General features: G+C 64.7%; 2 protein-coding genes and 1 non-coding gene across 5 annotated transcripts; 1 reads left to right on the forward strand and 2 right to left on the reverse strand.

Moving 5' to 3' along the window:
- Window positions 1–996: 996 nt before the first annotated feature.
- MED16 (mediator complex subunit 16) lies at window positions 997–13122 on the reverse strand. 3 transcript variants are annotated; one of them, XM_045491139.1, is made up of 15 exons: window positions 12981–13122; window positions 11546–11730; window positions 10758–10865; window positions 10294–10463; window positions 9418–9849; window positions 8879–8984; window positions 6751–6906; window positions 5893–6104; window positions 4994–5200; window positions 4511–4721; window positions 4182–4315; window positions 3696–3888; window positions 3084–3297; window positions 2197–2280; window positions 997–1649 (listed from the first exon to the last, which is right to left on the reverse strand). In XM_045491139.1, the coding sequence occupies exons 2-15, from the start codon at window positions 11676–11678 to the stop codon at window positions 1523–1525; spliced, it is 2487 nt and encodes an 828-aa protein (XP_045347095.1). In that variant the 5' UTR covers window positions 11679–11730; window positions 12981–13122; the 3' UTR covers window positions 997–1522. The 3 variants fall into 3 exon arrangements, with proteins under 3 accessions (XP_045347095.1, XP_045347096.1, XP_045347097.1); XM_045491140.1 differs by lacking the exon at window positions 12981–13122 and adding an exon at window positions 12745–12828; XM_045491141.1 differs by lacking the exon at window positions 12981–13122 and adding an exon at window positions 12680–12704.
- A 249-nt stretch (window positions 13123–13371) lies between these two features.
- Window positions 13372–13478, forward strand: LOC123607837. Its single transcript, XR_006716952.1, has one exon. It is a non-coding gene; the product is annotated as a U6 spliceosomal RNA (small nuclear RNA).
- A 1323-nt stretch (window positions 13479–14801) lies between these two features.
- R3HDM4 (R3H domain containing 4) lies at window positions 14802–24103 on the reverse strand. Its single transcript, XM_045491143.1, has 8 exons — window positions 23960–24103; window positions 19523–19677; window positions 18995–19119; window positions 18432–18555; window positions 17280–17365; window positions 16737–16822; window positions 16599–16654; window positions 14802–15836 (listed from the first exon to the last, which is right to left on the reverse strand). The coding sequence occupies exons 1-8, from the start codon at window positions 24034–24036 to the stop codon at window positions 15733–15735; spliced, it is 813 nt and encodes a 270-aa protein (XP_045347099.1). The 5' UTR covers window positions 24037–24103; the 3' UTR covers window positions 14802–15732.
- Window positions 24104–25620: the final 1517 nt, after the last annotated feature.

A 25620-nucleotide genomic window follows, 5' to 3' on the forward strand; every position in this document is an offset into this window, starting at 1 on the left:
TTTGTCCCAACGCAGACGGCTGACAGCACTGGCGGAGTGGCTGGAGGCCGCGGCCGCGTGAGGGACATGGGCAGCACGGCGTGGGGGCCCGAGAGGGGTGCAGGGACGCCACGACAGGCGACCCCCACCTCAGCCACGCGGACGGCACAGCAGCGGTGTGGGCACGGTCAGGGGGAAAGGGCCCCCGAAGCGGATCCCCACGGAGGAGAGGCCTCTCCCCTGCTCTCCGCCTACACCTGTTAGATGAGCAACTTACACAGAGCCTCCCCTCCACCGGCTCACGGATGGCTCTGTCAGCAGTGACCACTCAACCGGGGGGGGGCTGCCCCCGGGGTCCCCGTGTCACTAAAGGGGCACCGGGCAGTGGTGACCAGCAGGGTGGGAGGCGAGGCGGCTGGCAGAGGCCCAGCCAAGGGCCGGCTCCCTGCCCTTGTCCGCCCCCACCACGTGCCCACCATCAAGGCCCACGGCTCAGACAACAGGCCCTCCGGGGCAACACGGCCCGGGCCTCGGTAAGGGGCTCCGAGCCCCCACTGCCCGGGGAGCCCCACAAGCACAGGTGCAGGGTCTGACCCCCGCGGGGCATCCACCCGCCCCACCCTCCCTGCACCTTCCAGCAAGAAAACCAGAGAAGCCATTAGCACTCCACAGGCAGGGCGCCGCGTCAGGAGGCCTGGGGAGCAGGACATAAGCCGGACGTGATTGGGAAAGTGCTCGTTGGCAGAAGGCGGGACCCCCTGGGGACCAGCCCTGAGCTCCCAGAAGCCCAGGGGCGGGAGCAGCTCAGGGCCTGCAGCAGGGAGGCTAGAGGGAGGCAGAGAAAAAGGAGAGAGAGAGACCTGCCCATTGCCCACCGGTGCCCGGCCTGCTGCCCCCTGCAGGGACCTCGGTGACTGGCATACACTAGGTGCTTGATAAATGCTGACAGAGCAAGAGAGTCACCGGGCACGGGAGCCCAGGGGAGGAGAGCACCCTTGGCAGGGACAGGACACCTGCGACCTGGCAGGACGTTTATTGGGCCTGCTGACGTCAGAACCACGCGGACGCACGGGCAGGAACAGGGAGGACACCGAGGCAGGTGTCATGGGCAGTACCCACCCAGACACTGGACAAGTTCACGGGGGACGTTCTAAAGAACAGAGACCCCAGGCCACCCTGGACCCTCCGAGCCAGGACCTGGGGCCTCCGGAGGGGCCGCTGGGGTCCAGGGAGGGCAGTACGTGAGGCCGTGAGACCCACAGGTCTGTCTCGGTGGCCGCCTGGGGCACGTGGACAGGGGGCCGGCCCTCCTCCTGGAACCACCGCTAGGCTCCGAGGGACAGAAAGCAGTCCCGGCTGGGCCGACAGGCACCAACTCGCGGCTTCAGGCCGCGTCCACCCCTGCCCCGTCTGTTGACGGGACACGACCTTGGCCGATAAGGCCCGGAAGGCCGTGCTTCAAGGATGCCCGTTTCTTGGTGTACCCGATGAAGGTCGGGGGTGTGTGAACGTTCTGTCGCCGAGAGGGCCGCGGGGCCCCCGGTCAGGGGTAGCTGAGGGGCACCCGCCGCCAGAGCCCCCCACACAGGCAGTTCTTGATCCAGCGCTGTTCCCACTGCTTGACGGCCGTAGTCTTATTGGGTGACCGGAGCATGGTGACGCAGCCACACCTGGGGGCAGAGCCGGCAGGGTGAGGCGCGGGGGGGTGGGGGGTGGGGGGGGGCCTGCCCTCCGCCCTGCCGCTGGTCCTCTGCACGTGCTGCACCCCCACCGCCAGAGTGCCGTTCCCGGAGCCGCCCGACACCGAGCTGGCTCCGCCACACCCCTGCGCCCCGGCTCAGCCCCGTGAGCGGCCGCGGGTGTGGGCTTTTCGAGGCCCGGCCTGGCCGCTCCCCGGCGGCGTGACCCCGAGCGCCAGAACCTGCTCCCGGTCCCGGGGTTGTGTGGCGGCAAGCGGGGCTGCGTCTGCAAAGCGCCCGGCCTTCGTTTCCGTACCCGCTGGGAGATGGAGAGCTCCCCCGGGGCAGGCTCAGGCTGCGGGCACAGCTCGCCACCGATGCCCCAGGAGAGGGTGCTCAGGACCCCTCAAGGCGGCCGCGGCCCTCGCTGGGAGGCGCTCCCACGACCCGTGTTCACAGGCAGGGAGACAGGCTCGTGGCGGGAAGCCACCGGCCCCGGGGGAAGGGCCGAGGGCGGGTCCGCGCGGCGGGCGCTCACCGGGTGCAGGCCTTGCACTCCTCCGTGGGGTAGGCTCCCAGGTGCAGCCTCCGCAGGTGGTCGATCTTGGGCTGGCCCGGCGCCCTGGCGGACGAGAGGGGACACGTGAGGCGCGCACACACCAGACACGGGTCATCTCTGACGCGTGCCCTCTGCCCGCACACTCAACGGCGCCGGAAAGCTCTGGAAGCCACCGAGAACCCGCGGGGAGGGGCCGAGAACTGCGTTTGAATGTTTCCAAAACAACGCGTTTTAAATCTCGTTGTGATCGACCTGCTCTTCTCTTAAAGTTTTTCCCGAAACCCAAACCCAAATGAGTCAGGCGGTCCCTCCCACGGCAACACAAGAAGGAAGCTGCCAGAAGGGGGCGGGCCCAATGCCCGAAGCATTACACCCAAAGGGGGCCCCCGGGTGCTGACTTTCCTCCTTCGGCTCATCTGCGATTTGTGAAATTTCCACCCAAAGTAACAGACCTCGCGGAGGAGTCACGGGTCTCTCTTCACCACGTGAGCGTCCAAAACGGGGAAGCACCTTGCGCGACCTGGGGTCAGTGACCGCACCTTTCTCGCCTGAAAAGTGGGGACAAACCCCTGCCCCGTGGTGCTGCTGCGCAGCGAGGGCTCACACGGGAGTCTACGCTAGGGTGACTGCCCCCTTACGGGGGCAGAGGCCGCAGCCCGGGACCTCAAGGTCAAGCACACGGCACTCCACGCAGGGGTGACGCGCCAGACGGAGGGCAGGACACGGCCGAGCGCAAAGACGGAGAAAGGCGGCGGGGGAGTCGGGGACCGAGCGGGGCGTCTCTCGGGGACGGCGTTCAGGCGGAGCCCCGAAGGCGGCACCAGCAGGGCGCACGCGCAGGGGGCGAGGCGGAGGCGGGCACACACCTGCTGAGGCCGTCGGGCTGCACGGTGGCGCAGGCAGGCAGGGCGGGGGCCTTGCCGAACTGCAGGCGCAGAGGCTGCTTGGGCTGCAGGCGGCTGACGAGGCCGTCGCTGACGGGCAGCCAGTCCAGGCTGGGAATGAGCAGCTGGCTGGGCAGCAGGCAGCACTCGTCGACGAGCGCCTCGTCCGGCTCACTCGTGGGGCCCTCGTCACGGCCTGCGGGGAGGGGACCGTGGGGACGTCGTGCGGGGCGGCCCTGCCCGGAGCGCCGCCTGCCGGGGGCGGGGCACCGAGGCCTCCTTGGAGCTTGGAGCAGCGGTCCCGGGCTCAGGCCCCAGCTCTACCCTGACCTCCCGAGCGTCAGGACCCGCTTATTCGTTTAACAAGTACACAGGGAGCGCTGGGTGTCCTTCCGAGAACAGGGCCTGCCGCAAACACGCGGCCCGGTGACACAAGACAAGCAAACGGGCGCAGACGTTCAGCGAGCACCTGTGCTGGGCGCTGGGGACCACGACCAAACGTTTAAGCTGGGGAGCCTGCATTTGGGGAGTGGGGCGTCTCAGCCAGGACTCGTATTTTGATGGGGGGACGAGAGCCGAGGGCTGGCGTCTTACAGCAGATCCAGAGCTTGGTGAGCAGGCGGAAGAGCAGGGACATGCTGTCTTGGGTGTCCGAGGTGGCCGTGTACACGGGCAAGCAGCTGGGCTTTAGCAGGCCCCAGATCCGGATGACGACCATCAGCTCCCGCAGCATGCCCAGCGAGGTGCCGTCCCGCAGGAAGCTGTGTCCCGGCCGCAGCGGGGAGCCCTGTGGGGGAGGCACCCGGGCCACAGGCCTAAGCGAGTGCGCCATCCTAGGACCCCGGTGTGCGGGGAGATGGGCCGGCTTCCCTCGCACAGGCCGGGGGAGCCCCCGGGCACCGGCCCCCGGCTTTTCTGACGCGCAACGTACGGCTCCGGCTCCTGGACGCCGCGCAGTGCCAGCAGGGGACGGGAGGCGGTCCCCCCTGGCAGGTAACGCGTGCGGGGGCAGGGATGCGGCCCGCTGGCTCCGGCCGCGCAGGCGGGACCATGGAGGCGGCTGGGGGGGAGGGGCCGCACCTGGTTGGGCAGACTGGCCAGCAAGTAGAGCACGAAGTCGCCCACCCACTGCAGCAGCTGCTGGAGCGCCTGCAGCGTGTTCATGTCCAGGACGAACTCTTCCGTCTTGAGGTTGATCATGACCTTGTCGATGTCTGGGAGGAGATGGGAGGTCAGGCGCCCCCCGGCCTCACGGTGCACGCACACGGGGGCAGCGCCGACGCCCGGCAGCACCCACTGCGAGACCCAGGCCCTGGGTCAGAGCGGCCCCTCTCCGGCCCCGCCCCGCCCCCCTGGCCCGGCCGATGCTCCCCTGGGGCGAGCCCGGTGGGGGCCCGGGCGGCACCCACCGGCGTCCGTGATCTTGGCGCAGACCTCGGTCAGCCGGTCGCCGGGGCTCTTGTCGGGCGTGTTGAGGAAGTGTGGGCGCAGGAGGGACTTGAGCGTGGAGCTGACGGCCACGAGGAAGAGCTTGGCGTGGTAGTCGCACACGCGGGCCACCGTGCAGGGCGACAGCTTGCACAGCGAGGCCTTCATGGCCAGGATCCGGGTGGACAGGACCTGGGCGGGCAGGTGGCGTGAGCGGGCGGCCCCTGAGGGGCCCGGGGAAGCGGCACCCTCCCCCGCGGGGCGGGGCGGCAAGTGCGAGGGGCGGGGCGGGGCGGCCCCCGAGGGGCGGGGCGCGGCAAGTGCGAGGGGCGGGGCGGGGCGGCCCCCGAGGGGCGGGGCGGCAAGTGCGAGGGGCGGGGCGCGGCAAGTGCGAGGGGCGGGGCGCCCCCCCCCCCCCCCCCCCCCGTCCCCCCGCCCCGCCCGTCTCCAAAGACGCCCTCCACCTGCTGCAGGGCGGCGTTCTGGCGCGTGTACTCCTCGTGCAGCCTCTCCACCAGGCTCTGCACCATGGCGGGCTGCACGTGCAGGAGGGTGTCCCACCAGTCGTAGCCGGTCACCATGCAGTACTCCAGCAGGAAGAGCAAGTGCCGCAGGGCCAGGCTCACGTCCAGCGCGTGGCCCATGGAGGGCGAGATGCGGAGCATGCTCAGCTGCAGGGGAGGACGGGGCGGGGAGCGCTGCGGGACCCCGCACCCCCTCCCCGGGCCGTCCCGCCGGCCAGGGGGTGGGGAGGCCGCACGCGCTGTGTCTGCGCTGCGGCGGCATCTCCGAGGCCCCGCCACACCCGCACGGGGCTTCTGGGGGACCGGCCTGTCACCAGGCTGCGTGGCCGGCGCGGATCCACTCGAGGGCCGCGGGGGTCTCCACAGAGACACAGACCCTGTTCTCCAGAAGCGGAACGCCTCACGCCAGGCCGGGCCCCGTCTCCTGGAGACCCCAAGGGCGGAGCAAATGAGCAAGGGATTCGCTCACGAGTCAGGAGTCTCAAAGTGAATGCAGAATCCGGTTTCCCAGTCAGCATGGGAGGCGGGGGGATGGGCGGGCACGGCCACAGGGTGAGCGCACACAGCTCGCCCCTTCCTCCAGGCCCCCTTCCTCCAGGCCTTCCTCCAGGCCAAGGCCAAGTCCCTCCAGGAACAAGGACACCCGCTGAGCACCCGCTACGCTTACGCTTACGTGCTTCACCACACTTGATTCCAGAAATCCTACGTGAACAGCAACCACCCCAACGGCTCCTGCTGAGCACCCACTAGGCGCCACAGACCGCGCCGGAGCTTTGATCAGACCTCAGAGGCGACGGCCTCGGGCCGGCGAGCAGCAGGGAGGCGGCTCTGAAGCTTACCTTCCCGTGGTTGTCGATGCCGACCAGGGCCAGAGACGTCCAGGAGAGCTGCATGGCCTTGAAGTGGACGGCGGGGCCGGTGGTCCGCGGGCGCTTGATGGCCGGCTCGTCCGCGGAGCGCGGGGCCGCAGAACTGTAGAAGACGGCCATGCTCTGCAGCGACAGCCGGTGCACGATGTGGACGCTGCCGTCGTGAAAGGCCAGGGCCAGCCCTACAGGCCACAGCACAGGCCGCTCAGCCGCCTGGGGGCCTGCCCGGCTCCCCACGGTGGGAAGGGGCCGCCCAGGGGAGAGGCGTGGCCCCAGGCCACCCACAGCCCACCAGCCGTCCCCCACAGCCAGCCGCTTTCCCCGCATCCTTTGCCAACAGCCCCAGGTTCGGGCTACGCCCCACCTCCTCCCCAAGGTGTGGCTGACGCGAGCAAATGGGTCCCTTCCAGGGAGACGGTGGGAGGGGACGGTGAATGCAAAGGCCCCGGGGCCCAGGAGCACACAGGGGCCTCGAGGGGAGGATGGGGGGTGGGGAGGCCTAACCCCCACGACCAGTGGGCGGCAGGGTTAGGGCTCACGTTGAGTCCTGACTCACTTGAGGTCAGGGACACCTGCAACTGAGCCCAGGACCGACACCTGAGGCGCCATAACAGAGCGCTGCCTACCTAAAAAGTCCGCCCCAAGTTCCTAGCCTCGTCCTTACTGGTCACTAACAGCCCTTTATGCACGCGGTGTTCCGTTAGCCAGTCTCACGGCCTGGGAGCGTGTGGGATCCCGGAAGCGGGGCCCAGGGGCGGGCCCCACAGCCCTAAGACTTGAGCCCCGGGCTCAGAGCCCACCGCCCCCAGGGGCTCGCGCCAGCTGTACCGAGGCCGGGGTAGAACTGGGTGTCGCTGGCCACCTTCAGGTCAGTGTTGGTGAGCGAGATGGGCAGCTTAGGCAGCGCCACGGCAGACACGCGGTCCAGGTCGTTGGTGGCCGACAGGATCCGCCACTTGAGAATCATGGGCTGTTTGTCACCAACTGAAAAGGGGGCCGGGGGAACGGGAAAACAACAACAGAATGAGAAATGCCACATGGTGGACCCCCGCCGGGGACGCCAGGCACGGCCGCCCCAGCACCCCCGTCTCCGGCCCTGCGCTGGGGACCCGGCCCCGTTCCGTCCCTCAAAGCACTCCATAGCCCAGGCAGCGGAACGGTCCACGGCAGGCACGTGACACACGTGGACCACCAGTCCTGCCCTGGGACCTCGGCGGACCAGGAGGCCACCGGCAGTGGGAGGGAGGCCGCCGTGACCCTGGCTGAAGCTGGAGCAGAGAAGCGGGGTGCACCCCACTCCCGGCCACCACAAGCCCCGGCGACACAGCCAGCTCGCGGTGCGTTTTCTCGTGACAGGGCAGGTCCTGGGCGGAGCCCAGCTCGGCCCGCCTGCTAAGGCTTGAGCTGGACGGTCAAGGGGCCACAGATCCGCGCCCCCTGCACCCACACCCCCAGCAACAGGCAGAGTGGTTTCCGGGAGTCCCGGCGTGGTTAGAGGGCGCAGGCCAACATAACGCAAGAGGAGATACAGGGTGGATTTGCCGGGACGTGCCTGGGCAAGCCTGCAGGGGCACGTGGCCATGGGGGGGAGATCAGGTGCACGGCCCACGCTGCCGGAAGGTGACGGCGGGCACACAAACCAGGTAGGAGCGGCGGAGGCGGCGCCCCCCCCCAGAGCCGCGCGGGGCCACGGCTGTGAGCCAAGTTGAGCTGGTTGTTACACGGCACAACCAACCGTCAAACAGCGTCTCCCAGCCGCCCACCTGTCTCGAGAGCTCGGCTCTGAACGACTTGCCACAGCTCATAAACCTGCCGCAGACCCGAGCCCCCCAGGGGAAACTGAGGCCCAGGGAGCACTGAGACTGCCTGAGGCCAGAGTGTAATTTCGCATCTAACAAGGATGACGTCCAGACAGCACCCGCGGGCCAGTGGTCACACCGAGCACTGCACAAATGCTACATGATGGCTGTGGCCAGGCTGGCCCTGGGGCTGGTCGCCCACTGCACTGGGGCATAGGGACCGTGCAGACCTGTGTGGCCCTGCCCGCCACACACGGTCATGCCGGCCGCCAGCTACGAGCTCACTCGGGACGCGGGGTCCGGGGAAGGTGCTTCATGCTAACCACTGGGCCCCCGCAGCGGGCAGCTTCTGTAACCACCCCGTGGCCCCCGTGGGGGGCAGGAGCTGCGGGGCCTCTTGACATGGCTTCATTCGTAGTTCCCGCTTAGCACCCTCCCGAGCAGCCAACCGCTCCCGGGTCCATTAGCGCTAATCAGCAGAGAGCCCTGCTCTCATCAGCTGGAAATGCTATTTGTGGGCCCCGGGGGCCTTCATCCCCTCTGAGCTCCGGCGGTGAAAATCAAGTGGCTTTTCCGACTTCGCAGTCATTAAAGGCTGGGCCAGCACGTCCCGAGCTCTGTCGGGGAGCGGGCACGGTCTTCAGGGAGGCTGGCACCATCTGGAGCCACCGGGGGCTCCACATTGAGTGCAGGGACAGGGGAGGGGGAGGTGAGCCATTGGGTACGTCCTGGGGAAACTCCGTCACCCCCTCTGGGTCTGTTTCCTCACCGTAAACCAGGGTTTCCGGAGGGTTCTGTTTTTAGGATTAAGTGCCCTCTGTGGCCCAGGGGACTGTGTACCCCCAGCCCTGCCGCACCTGCTTGCTCCCCTTTGCTCCCCCCGCTCTAGCTCCTGCCTCACGCCCCAGGACCTTTGCACCACAGCTCCCTCAAGCAGGCACATGCTCCCCGCAGGAGGTGTGAGAGTGAGGCAGTCAGGCGACCCGCCTGTCGGATGACCGGGTAGGACCTTGCCTCTCTGAGCCCCGGGTCAGGTGGCTGTCTGGGACAGGAGCGAAGAGGCTGCATCGGCAGGGGTGAAGAGGGTGGGGCAGGCTGACACAGCCTGGCTGCTCGGAGCAGCTCCCTCGCGCTGCCCCGGGAACGGGGAGACTCACCCACAGGCGAGATCTGCTGGAAGACGTTGTTCACGGGAAGCCCCTCCTTCCGCAGAGACCAACATTCCACGATGCTGCTCGTCTGGCTGGACGCACACAGGAGCACCTGCGGAGGCGGCCGCTGGTCAGGAGTGTGGAGCCGGAATGGCACATTTCCCCCAGGGGAGAGCAAGGGGGAAGCTTCACGAAGCCGGGGCCTTACACTGGAACCCGGGGTGACCGCTGGACAACTGCCCCAGAGACGTCCCCGTCCTGGTCCCGGGACCCGCAGGCTGTGGGGCCCAGCGTCCTCACGAGGTCCCCACGAGGGTGGGGCAAAGGGTCAGAGGCAGAGAGCCGGGCGGACCCCACGCTGCTGGCCGTGAGGATGAGGAGGGGCCGCGAGCCCAGGATGGGGCGCCTCGGGAAGCCAGAAGAGGGGGACACAGGGCTCCCTGGGGCCCCGGGGGGGGGGGTGTTAGCCCCACGTCCGACCCCGGACCCCAGAACTCGCGGGGAGGAGCGTGCGGCCAGGGGAGCGGGCCCGGGGCGGGACTCACCTGCTCTGACATGTCACGGGCCAGGAACTTGAGGTGGGTGATGGCGGGGAACTTGTCCTTGCGGTTGAGGTCGGTGGTGCAGCGCATGAACAGCGAGGGCAGGATCTCGGTGTCGATGCGGCACTTCTCGCTGACCACGCTCACGCACACCTTGTAGAACTGCACGGGGGAGGCGCTGCTGCCGTCCGCGGTGGCCACCACGATGTTGCCGCCGCCCGTGAAGGCGATGTCCGCCAGGGCCACGCGGCCGCGCAGCCGGCACAGACTCTCCGTTGACGTCAGCACCTGCCCGCTGGGCTTGAGCAGGGACACGGTGACCAGGCCGCTGACCGTCACTGCGATCCAGCCCTCCATTGGCTTGCCGCCGAACAGCGTGAGGGACGGCGAGAATTTGACGCGGGAGAACTTCTCGCCAAAGCTGGAGGCGCCCGACTGTGGGGGGAGAAGGGAGCACGGGGTCTGCTTACTGCCGATGCTGGACCCAGCTGAGGACGTCAGCAACAGATGGCCTGCCCAGACTTTAGGGGTCTGCCCTTTGTGACCTGACAACCCCCCCTTGGGGTGCAGAAAGAGGAATTCTGGGGTGCGCTGGATTCTGAGAACAGCTGTCAGTTAAATAAACGGTTCACTGAGGATACCAGCCACCAGCTGAATGGAAGGTTCATTGAGAACAGCAGCCATCAGTTAAATGGGGGCTCACAGAAAACACAGGTGCTGACAGCCTGATCGAAGGCATGAATCGGGCGAGTTGGGCCGGGACTACAAAAACCAAAGGGTGCTGGTGGCGGGAGAGGAGGAGCCAGATGGCGGGGGGACAGGCAGGGTGCACGGTCTCACCTACTGCAATGGCACCGGCTTGCTCGGGTGAACACCCACCTTCTCCACGTGCAATGCCAGCTTCACCCCATTGTGCAGCCAGGACAGCGCCACGATGGGGTCCCCCTCCACCAAGCTGCCCACAGAGCTCTCCCAGCTGTTGGCCAGGTGGTCGGCCATGCTCCAACACTTGATCTGCCCGTCAGCATCAGCCGACAGGAGCCGGGAGCCTGTGGACCACAAACCCACACCGCAAACCCTCAGGGTGCACAGGGGCAGCGATTCCAGTGCGTTCAGGGCCTGGGAGGGGCAAGCTGGTGGAGGCTGAGCAGGGGAGTGGCATAAGGTGTGTTCGCGGGGACGTGACAATTGTGACAGATTGAGGGTTCGAGTCCCAGCTGTGAACTCTGGGGACGTGACCAGGAAGAGACAGAGTGTGTTACCCTGAGATTCAGGATCGAGGGAGAGCATCGCTGTCCCCCTCAGTCATGCAGGACCCCCCCCATGCCCAGGCCGGGCCTCACCTGACTGGTCCCACTCCAGGCAGGTGATGGCCTCGCTGTGCTCTGAGTTGACGGAGTGCACATCCCAGGGGTGTTCCGTGTCCAGGATGTGGATCATGCGGGTGAGGTCTGCGGGGACAGCACACAGCACAGCAGCGGTAACAACCGGGAAGCTACGACAACCCCGGGAGGGGTCAGGATTGAATCCAGCGACCATGCCACCCACGGGGGAGTCAGGGGCATCTGCTGCCGACCACACAGACAGCCTCCACACAGGTGCTATGGAGGAAGCGGCTTCTGTGTTCCCTTGGAAACCGAAGCAGGCCTGAACCTGGCCACTAGCGTCATGGTGTTTTTACAAGAGACACAGAAAATAGAACAGGGAGAAAATGATCCCCAAAGGCTAATGACGGGCATCTCTCCACGGTCTCTTCCCCTTTAAATTTCTCTGCTTTTCTATTTTTTTCCCAATACATATTACCCAGACAGTAAAGGGAAAACAGCCCCCAACTAAGTACCTTAGACGTTTTCAAATGCAAGATAGTAACATGGACGGTCTGGAAGCCTTAGTGGACCCCGCTCCCCTTGCCCCATTTCATCCCTCGGGGGTGATTCCAGCACCAGGTATGGGGAGCACAGCGTCTGGCCTCTGCACACCTGCGAGCCTGGCGTCCTCACTACCCCGTTATGGATGAGAAAACCCTGAGAGGGCCCACATGGGTGAGGGGCAGCTCCCAGGCAGGCCTGGAGACCCAAAGTTCCCCCACAGGGACACACAGGAGCGGGGCTGGGGTCAAGGAAGCACACACCCTGGTCGTCATTTCGAAGGTCGGTGGTGAAGGCAATGAGGTTACGGCAGGACCAGGCACAGGCCAGAGGCACCGACGGACAGTGGGTACTCTTGGGCCATCTCTCCCACTCGCAGACGTAAGCCAGATCCATTGCGCCCACAGGCCACAGGTCACACCCCGAGGACAGTCACCAGCTCCTGGGGCTGGGGGGGGGGGGGCGGCGGAGACTGGCTCATCAGTGACATTCACTGAGTGCCTGCAGGATGCCGAGCTCCACACTGGACACCCGGTTCCCACGGGGAATGAAAGGAACCCAACCGATTCTCTACGACTCCCTGCTCTTGGGTCTCGTGTGCTGTGTGATTGAAGCTGAATTTTAAACAGGGGGACGGGGAGGTCTCATCAGGGAGACGACATCAAAGCAGAGGTGTGAGGGAGCAAGACACACGATGTCTGGGGGAAGGTGGAGGGGACAGCAAACGCAAAGGCCCAGAGGCTGGACCGAGCCTGGGGTGTTCAAGGAGTGGCCAAGCAGCCCAGGCAGCTAGAGCAGATGAGTGAAGGGAAAGGGGGCCAGAGGTGATGAGGGTGGGTGGTGGGGGCGCTGGAGGCCTGGGGGGGGAGCCCAGGGAGGGCGGTGAACTATTTACATTTGCGCAGGACCCCTCTGGCGGGCTGGAGTGCACCACCAGGGGTGGGGCGGAGGGGAGTGCACTGGTCCCGTAGGCAGCAATAAAGGCAGTGGGAAGCGCATGCAGAGGTCGGGCCTGGGTCCATCCTGGGGGAAGACCTAGGAGACCCCATCCAGTGGGGGCAGAAAGTCGTGCCCGAGGCGGGACTTGCTGAGCCCAACAATGACAATGCTCTACGCGCAGGCACCGATTACAGGTTACTCCTTCTTTCACAGAAGTGCCATCAGCTCCCTTTCTCTGAGTCATGACCCCCAGGTCCCGCTACGTCTTCGAGCCCAGACCAGGGACACCAAGGCCCCTCCCACAAGCCCCCCGCAAGTCTTTTAAGTTCTGCCCTCAAAGCCCCAGTCCCCATCCCCTACAATCTTTCCTTTCCAGAATCCCCTCCCAGTTTACCCCTTGAGCCCCCGAGCCCGGCCTAAGCTCTCAGACTCCACCCCAGGGACCCCAAACCCTTCACCTGCCAGGTGTTCACGGGGCCCTCCTGGTCCCACCGCCAAATCCCCCATTATCCTCGAGCCTCACCCCCAGCCCGGGCCAGACCCCCAGTTAGTCCCCGGCTCCACGCAAGTTTCTGCCACAACCCCCAGACCCCGCCCATCGACCCCCGCCAGCCGCGCGCCCGGCGCCCTCTGACCCCTCAGGCCCCGCCCCGGGCCCGCGGGTCCCCGCCTCCTCCGGGCTGCGTTCCCACCCTCCCCTGCCGCGGGCGCCGAGCGGACGCTGGCTGTCCCCTGCGGGCCCCGCTGCCCCGCGCTCACCAGGCCGGCCCAGGCGCCAAGCCGAGCAGGCGGCCGCGGCCCCGAGTCTCTCTAGCTCCCCGGTTCCGGCGCCGCCATCTTCCCCGGGACCAACGAGTCGCCCGCGCAGCGCGGCCGCTTCCCAGAGGCTTCTGGGACGGCAGCGACTCCGCCCCTCTTCCGGGATATTTGTATATGGGACTTTACAGCGTCCCAGCAGCCACCTGAGTTATATTTGGTGGAACAATGAACCACTTTTTCAGTTTCAGTGAGTGATCGCATTTGATCGCACTATATGTTGTAGTAATCTAGGAGAAAGATGGATCGCTGACTCCTTTTAAGAGAATTCACCCTTTGTGTAAAGACATTTTCTCAGGGCACTATAAATATCCTCCGGCTAGCCCGTGGGTTCGTGCTCGCTTCGGCAGCACATATACTAAAATTGGAACGATACAGAGAAGATTAGCATGGCCCCTGCGCAAGGATGACACGCAAATTCGTGAAGCGTTCCATATTTTGCTGCTCTGCTCTGGGCTCTCCCGAGCGGGGAAACTGAGGCTCCACAGGTGAAGCGACTCTCCCTTTGGAGGCCCTTCCCCGATTTTCAGGTCCTCCCGCGGGCTGCAGGGGAGGGCAGGAGGCTTCGGGCCGGGGCGCCCCGCGGGCAGGGGGAAAGGGTCCTCGTGCAAGTGGCTGCACCCTCTGGGACCCCGGGCTCCGGCGTCCGTGCCAGCCACGTGGGACTTCCGCGATTTAGTGTCTGCCCTTAAGACTCTTAGGATGCCTGTTAAACGGGCCCTCGCACACCCAAGCGCCCAGACCTGGCCCGAGAGAAGGAACCAGGCTCCGTGCAGAAACACACAGGCCTAGCTGGAGCATCCCGGGGCTCATGTATAAAAGCCCCACAACGATGGGGGTGCCTCAGAGAGACCCAAGGCTGCGAGGGCCAAACCTGGACCGTGACCAGGATAAATAATACCGGATGGCCCATCGAACTAGAAAGTAAATCTTCATGTGTCCCAAATGGTTGCATAAGTGAACGCCTGGGGGAGAAGAGACAAATGTCCCTGCAGCATTCTCAATAATTAACATAGATCTTCTGTCCTCAGGGAGGTGGTTCCCAGCCCCCAGTCCTCTGTGTGGGGGGCACGCAGTAACGCCTTCCGGCCAGGATAGTGTGGCGGGGAAGGAGCTTCCCAGTGTGGAGCCCCACCAGCACCCCCAGCCGGGAGACCAGGGTCAATGTCAGCAGTGAGGAGCCTCGTGGGCAGCGGGGCCCCCAATGTGATGGCACCAGCGACCCTTCCCTCAGCGTCTGAACCCCCCGCTGGGTTCATTCTGCAGGACACTGGGCCAATCCCGGACACACACAGGGCGGCCACGTGAAGACGCAGGCAGGGGCTGGCCACAGGCCAAAGAATGCCAGCGACCCCCAGAAGCTCGAAGAGGCAAGAAGGCCCCTCCCCTGGAGCTTCACAGCCCTGCCACAGGTCGGGTTTGGACTCCGGCTTCCAGGACTGGGAGACAAGAAATTCCTGTGGTTTTAAGCCACAGCTGGGGAACTTTGTCCTGGCCACCCCAGGACGATCACACAAGTGACTTTTTGGACGGTGGGCAGCTGGGAAATGGTGGAGCTGGGGTTGGAACGTGGGCACCTGGGAAGGGCACGAGCCAGGCGGCAGAACCAGCGGCCTCTCCCTACACGCCTCCTCAGTGTAAGGCTTCATCCCCAGGCCTGCGGCCCTCAGCGACTGAGACTCCAAACATCCCGAGCACCTCTGTGCACCCGCCCCCACCCCCCCAGCCATACCCCCAAGAAAAGCCCCACAGCCGGAGACCAGAGACCAGAGCACCAGAAATTTATTGAACTCTCCACTTTTCCCAAAGCACAACTAGACACACACACACACACACGGGAGGGTCCCCCAGCCCTGCTCTTGTGGGACATGCCAGGGTGGCCAGTGAGAGGTCAGCCCAAGGCAACAGGCCAGAGCTAGGCTAGGGGAAGGGCAAAGGGACACGGACAGGGGAATGGGGCAGTCCTAGGGCAGAGGCTTCTGGCTGGAAGTCCTGATCCCGCAGGATGAAGGGAGGAGGTGTGTAGAGCAAATGGGGCCCCAAGAGCCACCAAAAGCCACCCGTGGAGGTCAAACATGTTCCAAAAGGGTGGCAAGACCAGCCTTTAAGATGCAGCCCCTGTCCCAGGGCGTGGGGCACACGCGCAGGCACACACGACAGAACACACCTGGAAAAAGGGGCGGAGCCCCAGGCCCCCCCCCCCCCCCACATCCAAGCCAAAAGCTGGGGGATGGGGGAGGATCAAACAGGGACTGGAACAAAGTCCCCCGATTTATCAGTTGGGGCAAGTTTTTGGTTTTTCTTCCCAAAAGGGAACTTTAAAAATCTACAACAAATCATGCCAAATTCATTAAAAGTGATAAAAACCCAGCCTGTCGCTCCTTGCTTAAGTTTCAGACGGGGCCGAAAAAGCTGAACGAAGAAGGAACACGGAAGTGACCAGGCCGGGTCTCCTCGCTCAAACTCGAGTCCCGGAGCGGGGAGCTGCAAGGCCAGGACAGTCCGGTGTGGAGGGCCAGGGCCCCGCGTTTATCTGGGAGAGGTGGGCGGGGAAGGGGTCAGAGTGATAGCCCCCCCCCCCAGGGGTAGAGCACGTCTGCAGGGACAAATCCTCCAAATAATAAAGATACTTTAGCGAATGGCACGGGAGGCCTGGGGGAGGGGAGGCTGGGGGCGGGGGAGGGGGGGGCGCCCATCAGCTGCGCTGCTCCAGATACGCGGACAGGAGCAGTCCTGGTGGCAGGAAGTCCAGGTGGCGGTTGCTGACTTTCATCTGCCTCTTGCCCTCCAGGTCGGCACCTGTAAGGGGCAGGGGGCGCAACGATGAGGGCAGCATGGGGGAAGGGCACACGAGGTCACCGCCTCCATCCCTGCCCTCACGGGGGGTGGCGGGGTGGGGGGGCTGCTTCCGCATCAGGGCTCGAGTGGCCCAACCCCCACCCGCCCCACCTCCCTTCACTCCCGAACCCGAACCAGCCATGCACACCCGAGCTCATTCCATCTCCCCTCCTCCCATCTTGCCAGGGCCCCTCCTCCTCCGTGTCCGGGCCGTGGCCCAACTCCTGCGGGGAAGCACCCCCAGCCCAGTCCCTCCGTCCCGAGTCTGTGGGAACAAAGGGAAGGGAGCGTGGGAGGGGCCGTCCCTGAGTTGCCATGGAAACCGTCACCTCAGCAACTCCGGGCAGGAGGCGGAGCAGAGGAGCAAGGAGGCGACGCACCCAGAGGCAGTGAGGACTCTCCCTGGGGCACTGTGTCCTGAGAACACCCCCGTGGTAAAAGCGGAGACACAGGCCCCAGGAGGGGGACTCGCCGAAGTCACCTGGGTGGCCCGGCGGAGGGGGGCTGCAGGGAGAGCTGCAGCTAAACAACCTTGCACCCAGCATGGAGCCAGACGCACAGGGAGCTTCCAAAGAACTTGAACTCGCGCAGGAGCCTTTGCTCATGCTGCCCCTCCTCCTCCAGAAGCACCGCCCCCCCAGTACCCAGACCCTCTGTGACTCGGGCCTTGGTGTCCCCAGGGTGCCTCAGCCAGCTGGGGCCCCGTGGGTCGGCAGCACTTACTGGCTGAGATGAGGTCCATGTACTGACAGATGGCGTGAAGCAGGAGTCTCTCGAAACTGGAGAGGAACGGAAGGTAAGCAGTGGAGAGCCAGAGCCAGTCCCTGGAGGGGCACATTGGGCTCATCCCCACCCTGTCACCTGTTGTCCAGCATGGCCGTGTACACGGCCTGGGGAGACACAGAGAAAAACCTCAGCAGCCTCTCCTCCCAGGTCTCCAGAGTTTCCTGCAGGGGAAACAGGTCTAGGGGTGAGGCCAACTGTGAGGCTGGGGCCAAGCTGTCTACGCCCCATGCCCAGGGGAGCCTCTGGAGCCCAAAGCCCCTGGGTTCAAACGTGGCTTCTGACCTGCTATATGAAGCTACATAACCCTTTCCGAAGATACCAGGCACTGAGATATCCCCATGCTTCTGAACCCCTGTGTCCGCCTCCTGGTGAACTCCTACACATCCGGCAGTACCCACTGTCATTGCCCCTGCCCCTCCCACCCTCATGGAAAGCCCATTCCCGGCCCAGTTCCTGCACTCTGATCACACTGGCCTGTGTACTGCCTTGTCTCCAATACCACCTGCACTGGGTAACGGACTACCCCTGACACCACCACCAATTGAGAAAGTGAGGAAAAAAAGGTAATTAAAAAAAAACAGGCAGGTGGAAAAAGATGAGGCCTGGCCTGGTATTCACCATGGGGATGCGGCTCCGCTTGAGGACAGTTCTCAGACGCCGGCTGATGCGCTGGAAGCACTCACGGGGTGTGTAGGCTGGGTCCTCTGCAAGAGTTCTGGGCTTGGGGCAGCGTCTAGAGCAAGCCCCTGGCCCGCCCCACACACCGGCTCCTCCACACCCGTCCCTGGGCACCACCCACACACCAGGCCCCTCCCCACCTCTGCCCGGGCACCACCCACACACTGGCTCCTCCCCTCCTCTCCCCCGGGCCCCGCCCACACACCTGGCTCCTCCCCTCCTCTCCCCCCCCCCCCGAGCACCGCCCACACACTGGCTCATCCCCTCTCCCCCCCAGCACCGCCCACACACTGGCTCCTCCCCTCCTCTCCCCCGGGCCCCGCCCACACATTGGCCCCTCCCCGTCCCTGGCCCGCCCACACACCAGGCCCCTCCCCACCTCTGCCCGGGCACCACCCACACACTGGCTCCTCCCCTCCTCTCCCCCGAGCACCGCCCACACACCTGGCTCCTCTCCTCCTCTCCCCCCCCCCCCGAGTACCGCCCACACACTGGCTCCTCCCCTCCTATCCCCCGGGCCCCGCCCACACATTGGCTCCTCCCCATCCCTGGCCCGCCCACACACCAGGCCCCTCCCCACCTCTGCCCGGACACCACCCACACACTGGCTCCTCCCCTCCTCTCCCCCGGGCCCCGCCCACACATTGGCTCCTCCCCATCCCTGGCCCGCCCACACACCAGGCCCCTCCCCACCTCTGCCCGGGCACCACCCACACACTGGCTCCTCCCCTCCTCTCCCCCGGGCCCCGCCCACACACCTGGCTCCTCCCCTCCTCCCCCCCCCCCCCGAGCACCGCCCACACACTGGCTCATCCCCTCTCCCCCCCAGCACCGCCCACACACTGGCTCCTCCCCTCCTCTCCCCCGGGCCCCGCCCACATATTGGCTCCTCCCCGTCCCTGGCCCGCCCACACACCAGGCCCCTCCCCACCTCTGCCCGGACACCACCCACACACTGGCTCCTCCCCTCCTCTGCCCCGAGCACCGCCCACACACCTGGCTCCTCCCCATCCCTGGCCCGCCCACACAGGATCAGCTAGGCGTCCACCCTCCGTACCTCTGGTCCCCCCAACCTCCCGTCCAGGCCCGCACCTCTCCTTCGATCCTCCCCGCGGCCGGGCCCCCTCCTCCGTGCCTTGCTCTTGCCCTCATCCTCCAGGTAGCGGAGAACCCGTTCCTGCTCCTCCCCAGAGCGGTTCATGAAGTCATTCCAGACCTAGAAGAGAGGCGCGCTGGACCCAGGCGTCCTCAGCCCCGGGTTCTCCACATGGCCAATGCACACAGAGGGCCACAAAGTGTGCGGAAATACCCCTTGTAGACACGTTTGCCCGCTACAGGGTACCCGCAGACCGCTCCTCTGGCAGGGATTGGTATGGACCAAATGTGCCCTCGGTGGAGTCCTTCATTCCCAATGAGGGGCAGATGAATCGGGAGTGCCGGAAACTTCTGGGGTACGTGGGAGTTCTGGCTTTGTCTGGGGATCCCCAGGGAAACAGAGAGGGTGGGCATAGAGGAACCAGAGGGGGATGGGTGCAGATGGGTGCTCCTGACCGAGGGACCAGCATAGGCCACGTGCGGCAGCAGAAGCGAGAACAGAGAGGAGGCCCGTGTGGCCGGAGCAGAGGGAGGCAGTGACCAGGGCACGGGGGCCCCACCTCCATGTAGGTCTCATTGCTGCAGGCCTCTGCGAAGATGCCGGGTGCTGCGGGGGGGGCCAGGTCCCCATCGTCCAGACCAGCTGTGCCCCCGTCTGTCTCCAACAGCGTTAGGAGGTACTGGGCTAGATGGAAACAGATGGTCTCTGGGCTGGGGGGTGGCACTTGGGGCCCCCCAGTCTCCTTAGAAACCCAAGGACCATGTTTCCTCCCCTGGCCTCTGTATGTAGGGCCTTTACGCTCTGGCTCACACTGGTCTCCCCACCCCTGTGCTCCACCTGTCTTTCCCAGAAGGCGCAGAAACCATCTAGCCTCCACCTCCAGAACTCCTCCTTCTCCCTGGCTCGTTGAACTCCTATACATCTTTCAAAACCTGAGCTCCAACGCCCAGAGCTCCTTCTAGCCCACCGCCAGCATTGCCAGCTCAGGGTCAGACTCAGGGTAAAAGCACCAGGTGATACCAACAGACACACAGTTCTCATCTGGGCCCCAGGAACCCCCCAGGAGGTGCCCCCAGCCCCCGCTCACTGTTCTCTAGACGCTGAAGGCTCTTCCGCCCCTTGGCCTTGGGCACGAGGTCTGAGTTCCGCACGGCCTGGTTGATGAAGTGTTGCTTCCGCTTGGATGCTGACAGCCTCTTCACCTGGGAGCCAGCTAGAGCGGGCAGGCAGCCCGGAAGGGGCCTGTGGGCCAGGGTTGGGGTGGGGAGGCAGGCCTCAGGGCCAACACAGGCCAGGACCCCCACCATGGCCACTGCCGCTTGGTTTCCCTCAGCTACGGGAGCCCTAGACCCTTAAAATTGCCGTTTGTTTCATGGTCACGTCACCCAGGAGGCCCGTGCAGTCGTGATGACAGATTAGTAAACTGGGGCTCGGAAAGGAGCAGACACTGGCCTGCATTCACACCTTGGGTGGGTGGCCAAGAAAAGTTCCCAGGCTTCCGGATCTTACCGCAAGCTAGTGGGACCCAGAGTCTCCAGGTTTGAACACTGCCCTCCTCTTGGAGTTTCTCAAGAGGACTTATTATTATTATTATTATTATTATTATTATTATTATTATTTTTGAGACTTTTTAAAAGTTTATTTATTTAAGCAATCTCTGTACCCAATGTGGGGCTCCCAGCCGGGCACCCCATCAAAAGACTTGATTTAATGGAGCAACCCCCATGCCAGCAGCAGATACACCGAGAAACATCCCCCGGAAGCTGAAGGTGACGGCCAAGTCTATCTGCCTTCTGTCCCTGGAGTCCCCCCGAAATGTGCCCCCTTTGGAACTAATCTGCTGTCCTCCAAGCAAATGGCATTAATGTGTAGATGAATTAGCCGCATGGCCAGGCGTCCCACTGGGGACCCACGGGCCAGCTGCAGACACGACACGGGGCCGGGACGGAGCGCTAGATGGAAACATCCTGGCAGGTTCCGGGCTTCTAGGTCAGCCCCTGACGACCCCCAGACCACAGGGGGGATGGTCCCCACTGGGCCACAAAACCCTCACACTGCAGGGGCAATGGTGGATCCCGACCCTCAGAGGGTCTGGGCGCCAGGATGGCCCCTCCCGTGTCCTAACTCCCCCTCCCTCCGTCTGCTCCAGCCACAGGGTCTCCTCACCGCCCCTCCAGCAATGCCACACGCCGTCCCACCCGCCGGCCTGTACCCCCTGCCCGGTGCACGCTCCCCTGCGTCTGAATGGCTCACTCCTTCGAACATCTCCTTTGGCTCTGTTCTAACCTGTCAGGGAGACCCCGGCCCCCTTATGTAATAGGTCACCGCTTCGTTTTCCTGATGACCGTAGACTGCCAGCCTCGTCCACCAAAGTCCCCACGCAGACACTCACCCACCAAGCCTGGCACCCAGCAGGTGGTCCGAAAACCGACTGCCGCATCGGTTCTCAAAAAAATCCCACAATTCCAAGACTGAGTAGGACTCCGAGTCCAAAATGCCCCCCAAACTTTCTGGTACCCAAAGTTCCCAGGACACAGATTAAAAACAGAAGTGTGGCCTCTTCCCTCCAAGCCACCAGGAGGCTCTAGAAAACCGTGAAACTCCAGGACTGTGGCAGAGACCTTGTAGGGGTTAGGAATGAAGCGAGTGCTCCGTGGGGTCTATACATATGTAAAGTGTCCCCAGGGCAGACATCAACCCAGCTGCAACTTGCTTGGTTTCCTCCTGTCATGGGGAGCTCACCCCCTCTGCCACGCTGTTGTGAATATTCATTTTCACCATCACTATCATGCAGGAGGCTGGTGATACTATGTTGAGGCCCGTTAAATTAGCAACTGAGACACAAAGTCATTATCTCAAGATCCCACAGTCACGAGGAAGGCGGCCGGCCGGCACGGGGAGAGGTAAATCAAGTCAGCACAGAGCCAGTGACTGTGAGGCTGGATCCAAACTGAGGGCTGCCTCCCTGAGGCCCACCCCAAGCCCCAGTTCACCGTAGCTCTCCCCGGGCTCCAATGCCTACGTCTCCACCTTGGCAGCTGGACAGCGTCCAGAACGGCAGCCTGGTGGGGCTGATAACAGAGTCTGCATCCGGCGCGGGGGGTGGTTATCAGGAGATGTCAGAGCAGGGCTGAGTCCTCAGGACCTGGGGCTCGGAGAAATGGGGCTTCCCCATCACCTCTTGAGAGTGGCAGAGCCAGGATTTGAACCCGGTCGGAACAGCAACACCCCCTTGAACCATTCAGCCTCCTGCTTCCCTCTGGGCCCCTCAGACCACCCCCCACACCTGGTTGAGACCCAACGGGCCGCTCCCTTGCTCCACCACCATGCATGGCTCCCCAGAACCCTGAGGGCAAGGCCCAGCATCAGAAGCCCTGCTCTGCCCTGCACCGGGACCACAGGGGCCTGTGTCCGGCCCCATAGGCTTCTGGAGGGCTCACCACCCTCTCGTGGGCCTCCTGCGCTGAGCCGAGCACTGGAAATCGAGTCCCACCACCAACTCAAGCTTGCTGACCGCAACCAAATTCCAGCAGGAGACAAGAAACGTGTGGTCTCCAGGGCCAACGACCGGGCCTGGTCCCCACTCGAGGAAGAGAGGACAGCAGAAGCGGGCGGGACAGACGTGGCAGCCCCCAAGTGCCCAGCAAATCGGATCTGTAACGAAGGCTGACGGGAGAGGGACGTGTGGCAGCACAAAGGTTGTGTAAAACACACCTACACATCAAAAATCAGTGCCTCACCCCATCCTCCGGTCCCTTCACCGTGCCCCAAGGCCCCCAGGAACAGTCTACCTCAGGGCCTTTGCTGAGCCTTCTGCCGGAAGTACCCTTTCTTGGCACAGTCTGCCGTCGGCTCAAATGCCACCTCCTGGGAGAAACCGCCAGAAACCTCCTGGACAGCCCGACCAGCCCCATTACCCCGCCTCACCTGTTGCTGCCCAGAACCAGCTGGTCTACTCATCTATTTACTGTTTAACCCTCCTTTCCCGAACTGCACGCTTGCAGACGGGATGGGGTCGGCCCCACCCCTGCTGTGGCCCCGGCACCTGCCCACAGAGACCGCTTTACGGATGGGGAAACCGGCAACGCAGACCGGGTGCCTTAGGCTTCCTGGACCTGACAGGCCTCAGGAAATGTCCGTGTCCTCAAGGTGCCTGTCCAGTGAGGGTGGACAGGCCCCAGGTAGAAACGGCTGCTAAGTCAGCTTGGGTCTGGGGAGACCAGCCTCCTTTGTCTCCCCCAGTTCTGTTCCCCGCGGGTTCTGAAAGGGGGCCTCTTGCCACCTGCTCTGTTGGGCTCCAGGGTACCTTCTCTCGCACCGGTCCCCCTCCCCCAGGAACACGCAAGAGAGGAACCTACTTCCCGAAGCAGGAAACCAAGGGGGGAGGGCTCCGAGCGGAGGTGACTCAGGCTGGGGCGGGGCCCCGCGGCCCCCAGCAGCGGCCACACCCCGGGGGACACGGGGTGCCGCGGTGGCACCCACCTGGCAAGTTAATACCCGCTCTGGGTGCTTAAGGCCCCTTCAAAGAAGGGAAGTCCCACGTCTGTGGAGACCCATGTGGCCTCCGGGCAGGGACCGGGCGGAAATCGTAACAGCACAGCGGCAACGAAACAGAATGAGACGCTTGGGACAACACAGAATGCGCGCGTCCTTTTGCGGGGCACCTCTCAGCGCGGGGTCCCTGACACCCCCCACCTCGTCCCAGGCACTGCGAGAAGAGGCCGCTGGTCTATCTCGTTGTACAGATGGAGAAACTGAGGCACAGAAGCTGGAGTGACCGGCACACGGACGGACGACGAGCCAGCCGAATCCTCGCTCCCCGCCCCCCCCCCCCCAGGACCAGGGGGCGACAGCGCGGTTTCCGGCGTAAACACCCCGCTTCCGCGGAAGTGTGCCCGGCCCCTCTGGGGTCCTACCTGCAGCGGCGGCCCCGCCCCCTCCCGCTCCCGCTGACCCGGTGTTGAAGCACCCCCCCCCCCCCCCGTTAAGTACTCAGACACGATCAAAGAGCCCTGTGTCCTCGGGGGGTGGGGGCTGGAAAACCCCATGGGGCGCGCACAGGACTGGCTGTGGGGTGCAGACCCCGCGTGGGGGGACAGCGGCTCCTGCGTTAGCGCCCGCAACACCAAAACGGACTCGGGGGACGCGGCGCGCAGCGACACCACCTCGCCACCTCACCCGAGCGGGCGGCCAGGCGCACGACACCCCCAAAGCGAGACCACACGCGGGCGCGGGGCTGAGGGGGCACTTCTGGGCCCCGGGGGCACGCCAACGCACGAACCGGGTGCCTCCCTCCGCCCAGCAGACGCGCGGGCCGGCCGGGGGTGGGATCCCCCCGGGGGACGACAAAGCCCCCTCCTCCCACCCCCACCACGGTCCGGGGCACCCCCAAGGAAAAGGGGCGGGGCGGGCCTGGGGCTGCAGCCGGACCCGAGGGGAGAGGGGAGAGGGGAGAGGGGAGAGGGGAGAGGGGAGGGGCCCCGGAGTCCTGGAGGGCGTGCCCCGCCCGCCCCGCCGCGCTCACAGCGTCCGCCGCCCGCCGGGGGCGCTTCCCACCGCCGCCGCCTCCGAGCCGCCCTCCGGGTTCTCCAGCGCGACCATGGCTCGGACGCTGCTGCCGCCGCCGCCGCCCGGCAGGGCCTTCTCGGGCCGAGCAGGAAGTGACGGGCGCCCAGAGGCGGGCCGGGGCGGGGCCTGGAGGCTGGACGCGCGGGGCGGGGACCGAGGCCGCAGGGCCAGCCAGATCCCGGGGCACAGACGGGGAGACCGAGGCGGCGGGTAGCGAGATCCCCGCCCCCGAAGCCCGGAGGCCGGTGGGCGGGGCACCCAGCCTCCAGGGGCTGGTCGGGGAAACCGAGGCCTGGGCAGCTAGGAAAGAGGGGGGCATCCATTTCAGAGGCAGGAGACAGATGAAATGACCCAAGCCGCGCCCCCACCCCAGCCCCCAGCCCCGAGTCCACCAGACCCTCCCAGTCCTGTTTACTCATCTCTGAAAATAGACGTTAAAAAGGGGCGGGGGGGGGGGGGCGCCTAGGTGGCTCAGTCGATTAAGCTCTGACTTGGGCTTGGGTCATGATCTCGCGGTCAGTGGGTTCGAGCCCTGTTGGGACTCTGTGCTGACAGCTCCGAGCCTGGAGCTGCTTCAGATTCTGTGTCTTCCTCTCTCTCTGCTCCTCCCCCACTCACACTCTGTCTCCCTCTCAAAATAAATAAGCATAATAATTAAAATTTTTTTTAATAAAAAAAATTTTTTTTTTACATAGGGCAACATCAGTTCCCACCCCCTTTCACCCCTGAGGATTTGTTCATTTAACCAATGTCCACTGTCAGCAGGGCCCAGTGATGGGCTCTGGGGTGTGGCAGTGGCCAGGACAGACCCTTTCCCTTCGGATTGGGGCAGGAAAGAGGAGTTCTCCGGGAGAGAGGGACTGGCAGGCTGCAGAGTGAGAAGAGTGTGTCAGGCAGAGAGGACAGCCAGTGCAAAGGCCCTGAGGTATCCAGAGTGACCAGAGCAGGGTGATGAGTGAGCATGAGGGGAAGGAGGCACAGGGCCGAGGGTGGACCCGTGAGCCCTGCAGTCCTGGGATGGCGGGTCTGGCAACGGGGAGCTGTGGGAGGGTTGGGAGCAGAGAATCGAACCTGTGGAATCTGGCTGGAATCCACCGTTCAGTCTACAAGAAAAGTGGAAACCAGGACCACGTGAAGAGACGCCACAGGGAGACAGCGGCCGCAGACAGCCTGTTGGAAATTGTGCCGGGGAATGACCGGGTCACTTTAACAATCACCCAGGGTACGGAGGAGGGGCTGCTAAAAGAGCCCCCAAAGCGCCCACTATGTGGCATCATACAGAGAAATGTGAAAAGAGCCAAATGAATCAAAGGTGATATAAACCAGAGAGAAGGCGCCTGAGGGGGGGAGCGGCCAGCAGGGGGTCCTGGGGGGGTTGGTTCCCGCTGGTTCTGGGGGGCGGGGATTGGTTCCTGCTCCCGCCCCTGAGAACTAACTGCCCAATAAATGTGCTAATTCTAGAGCATGCAACCGGGCCTCCCCCCCCTTCTGGGGTCTCCTTTCTGGGGAACCTGGGTTGGTACCCTCCTGACACCCGCCTGGACCCTCGGCCGCCCCAAGAGCTGCCGCTGCTCTCCCCACAGCCCCCACCTCAAAGAAGTTTCTCTTCCTTTTCTG

This window comes from Leopardus geoffroyi, chromosome A2, assembly GCF_018350155.1.
Source record: "Leopardus geoffroyi isolate Oge1 chromosome A2, O.geoffroyi_Oge1_pat1.0, whole genome shotgun sequence".
Classification (NCBI taxonomy): Eukaryota; Metazoa; Chordata; class Mammalia; order Carnivora; family Felidae; genus Leopardus; species Leopardus geoffroyi.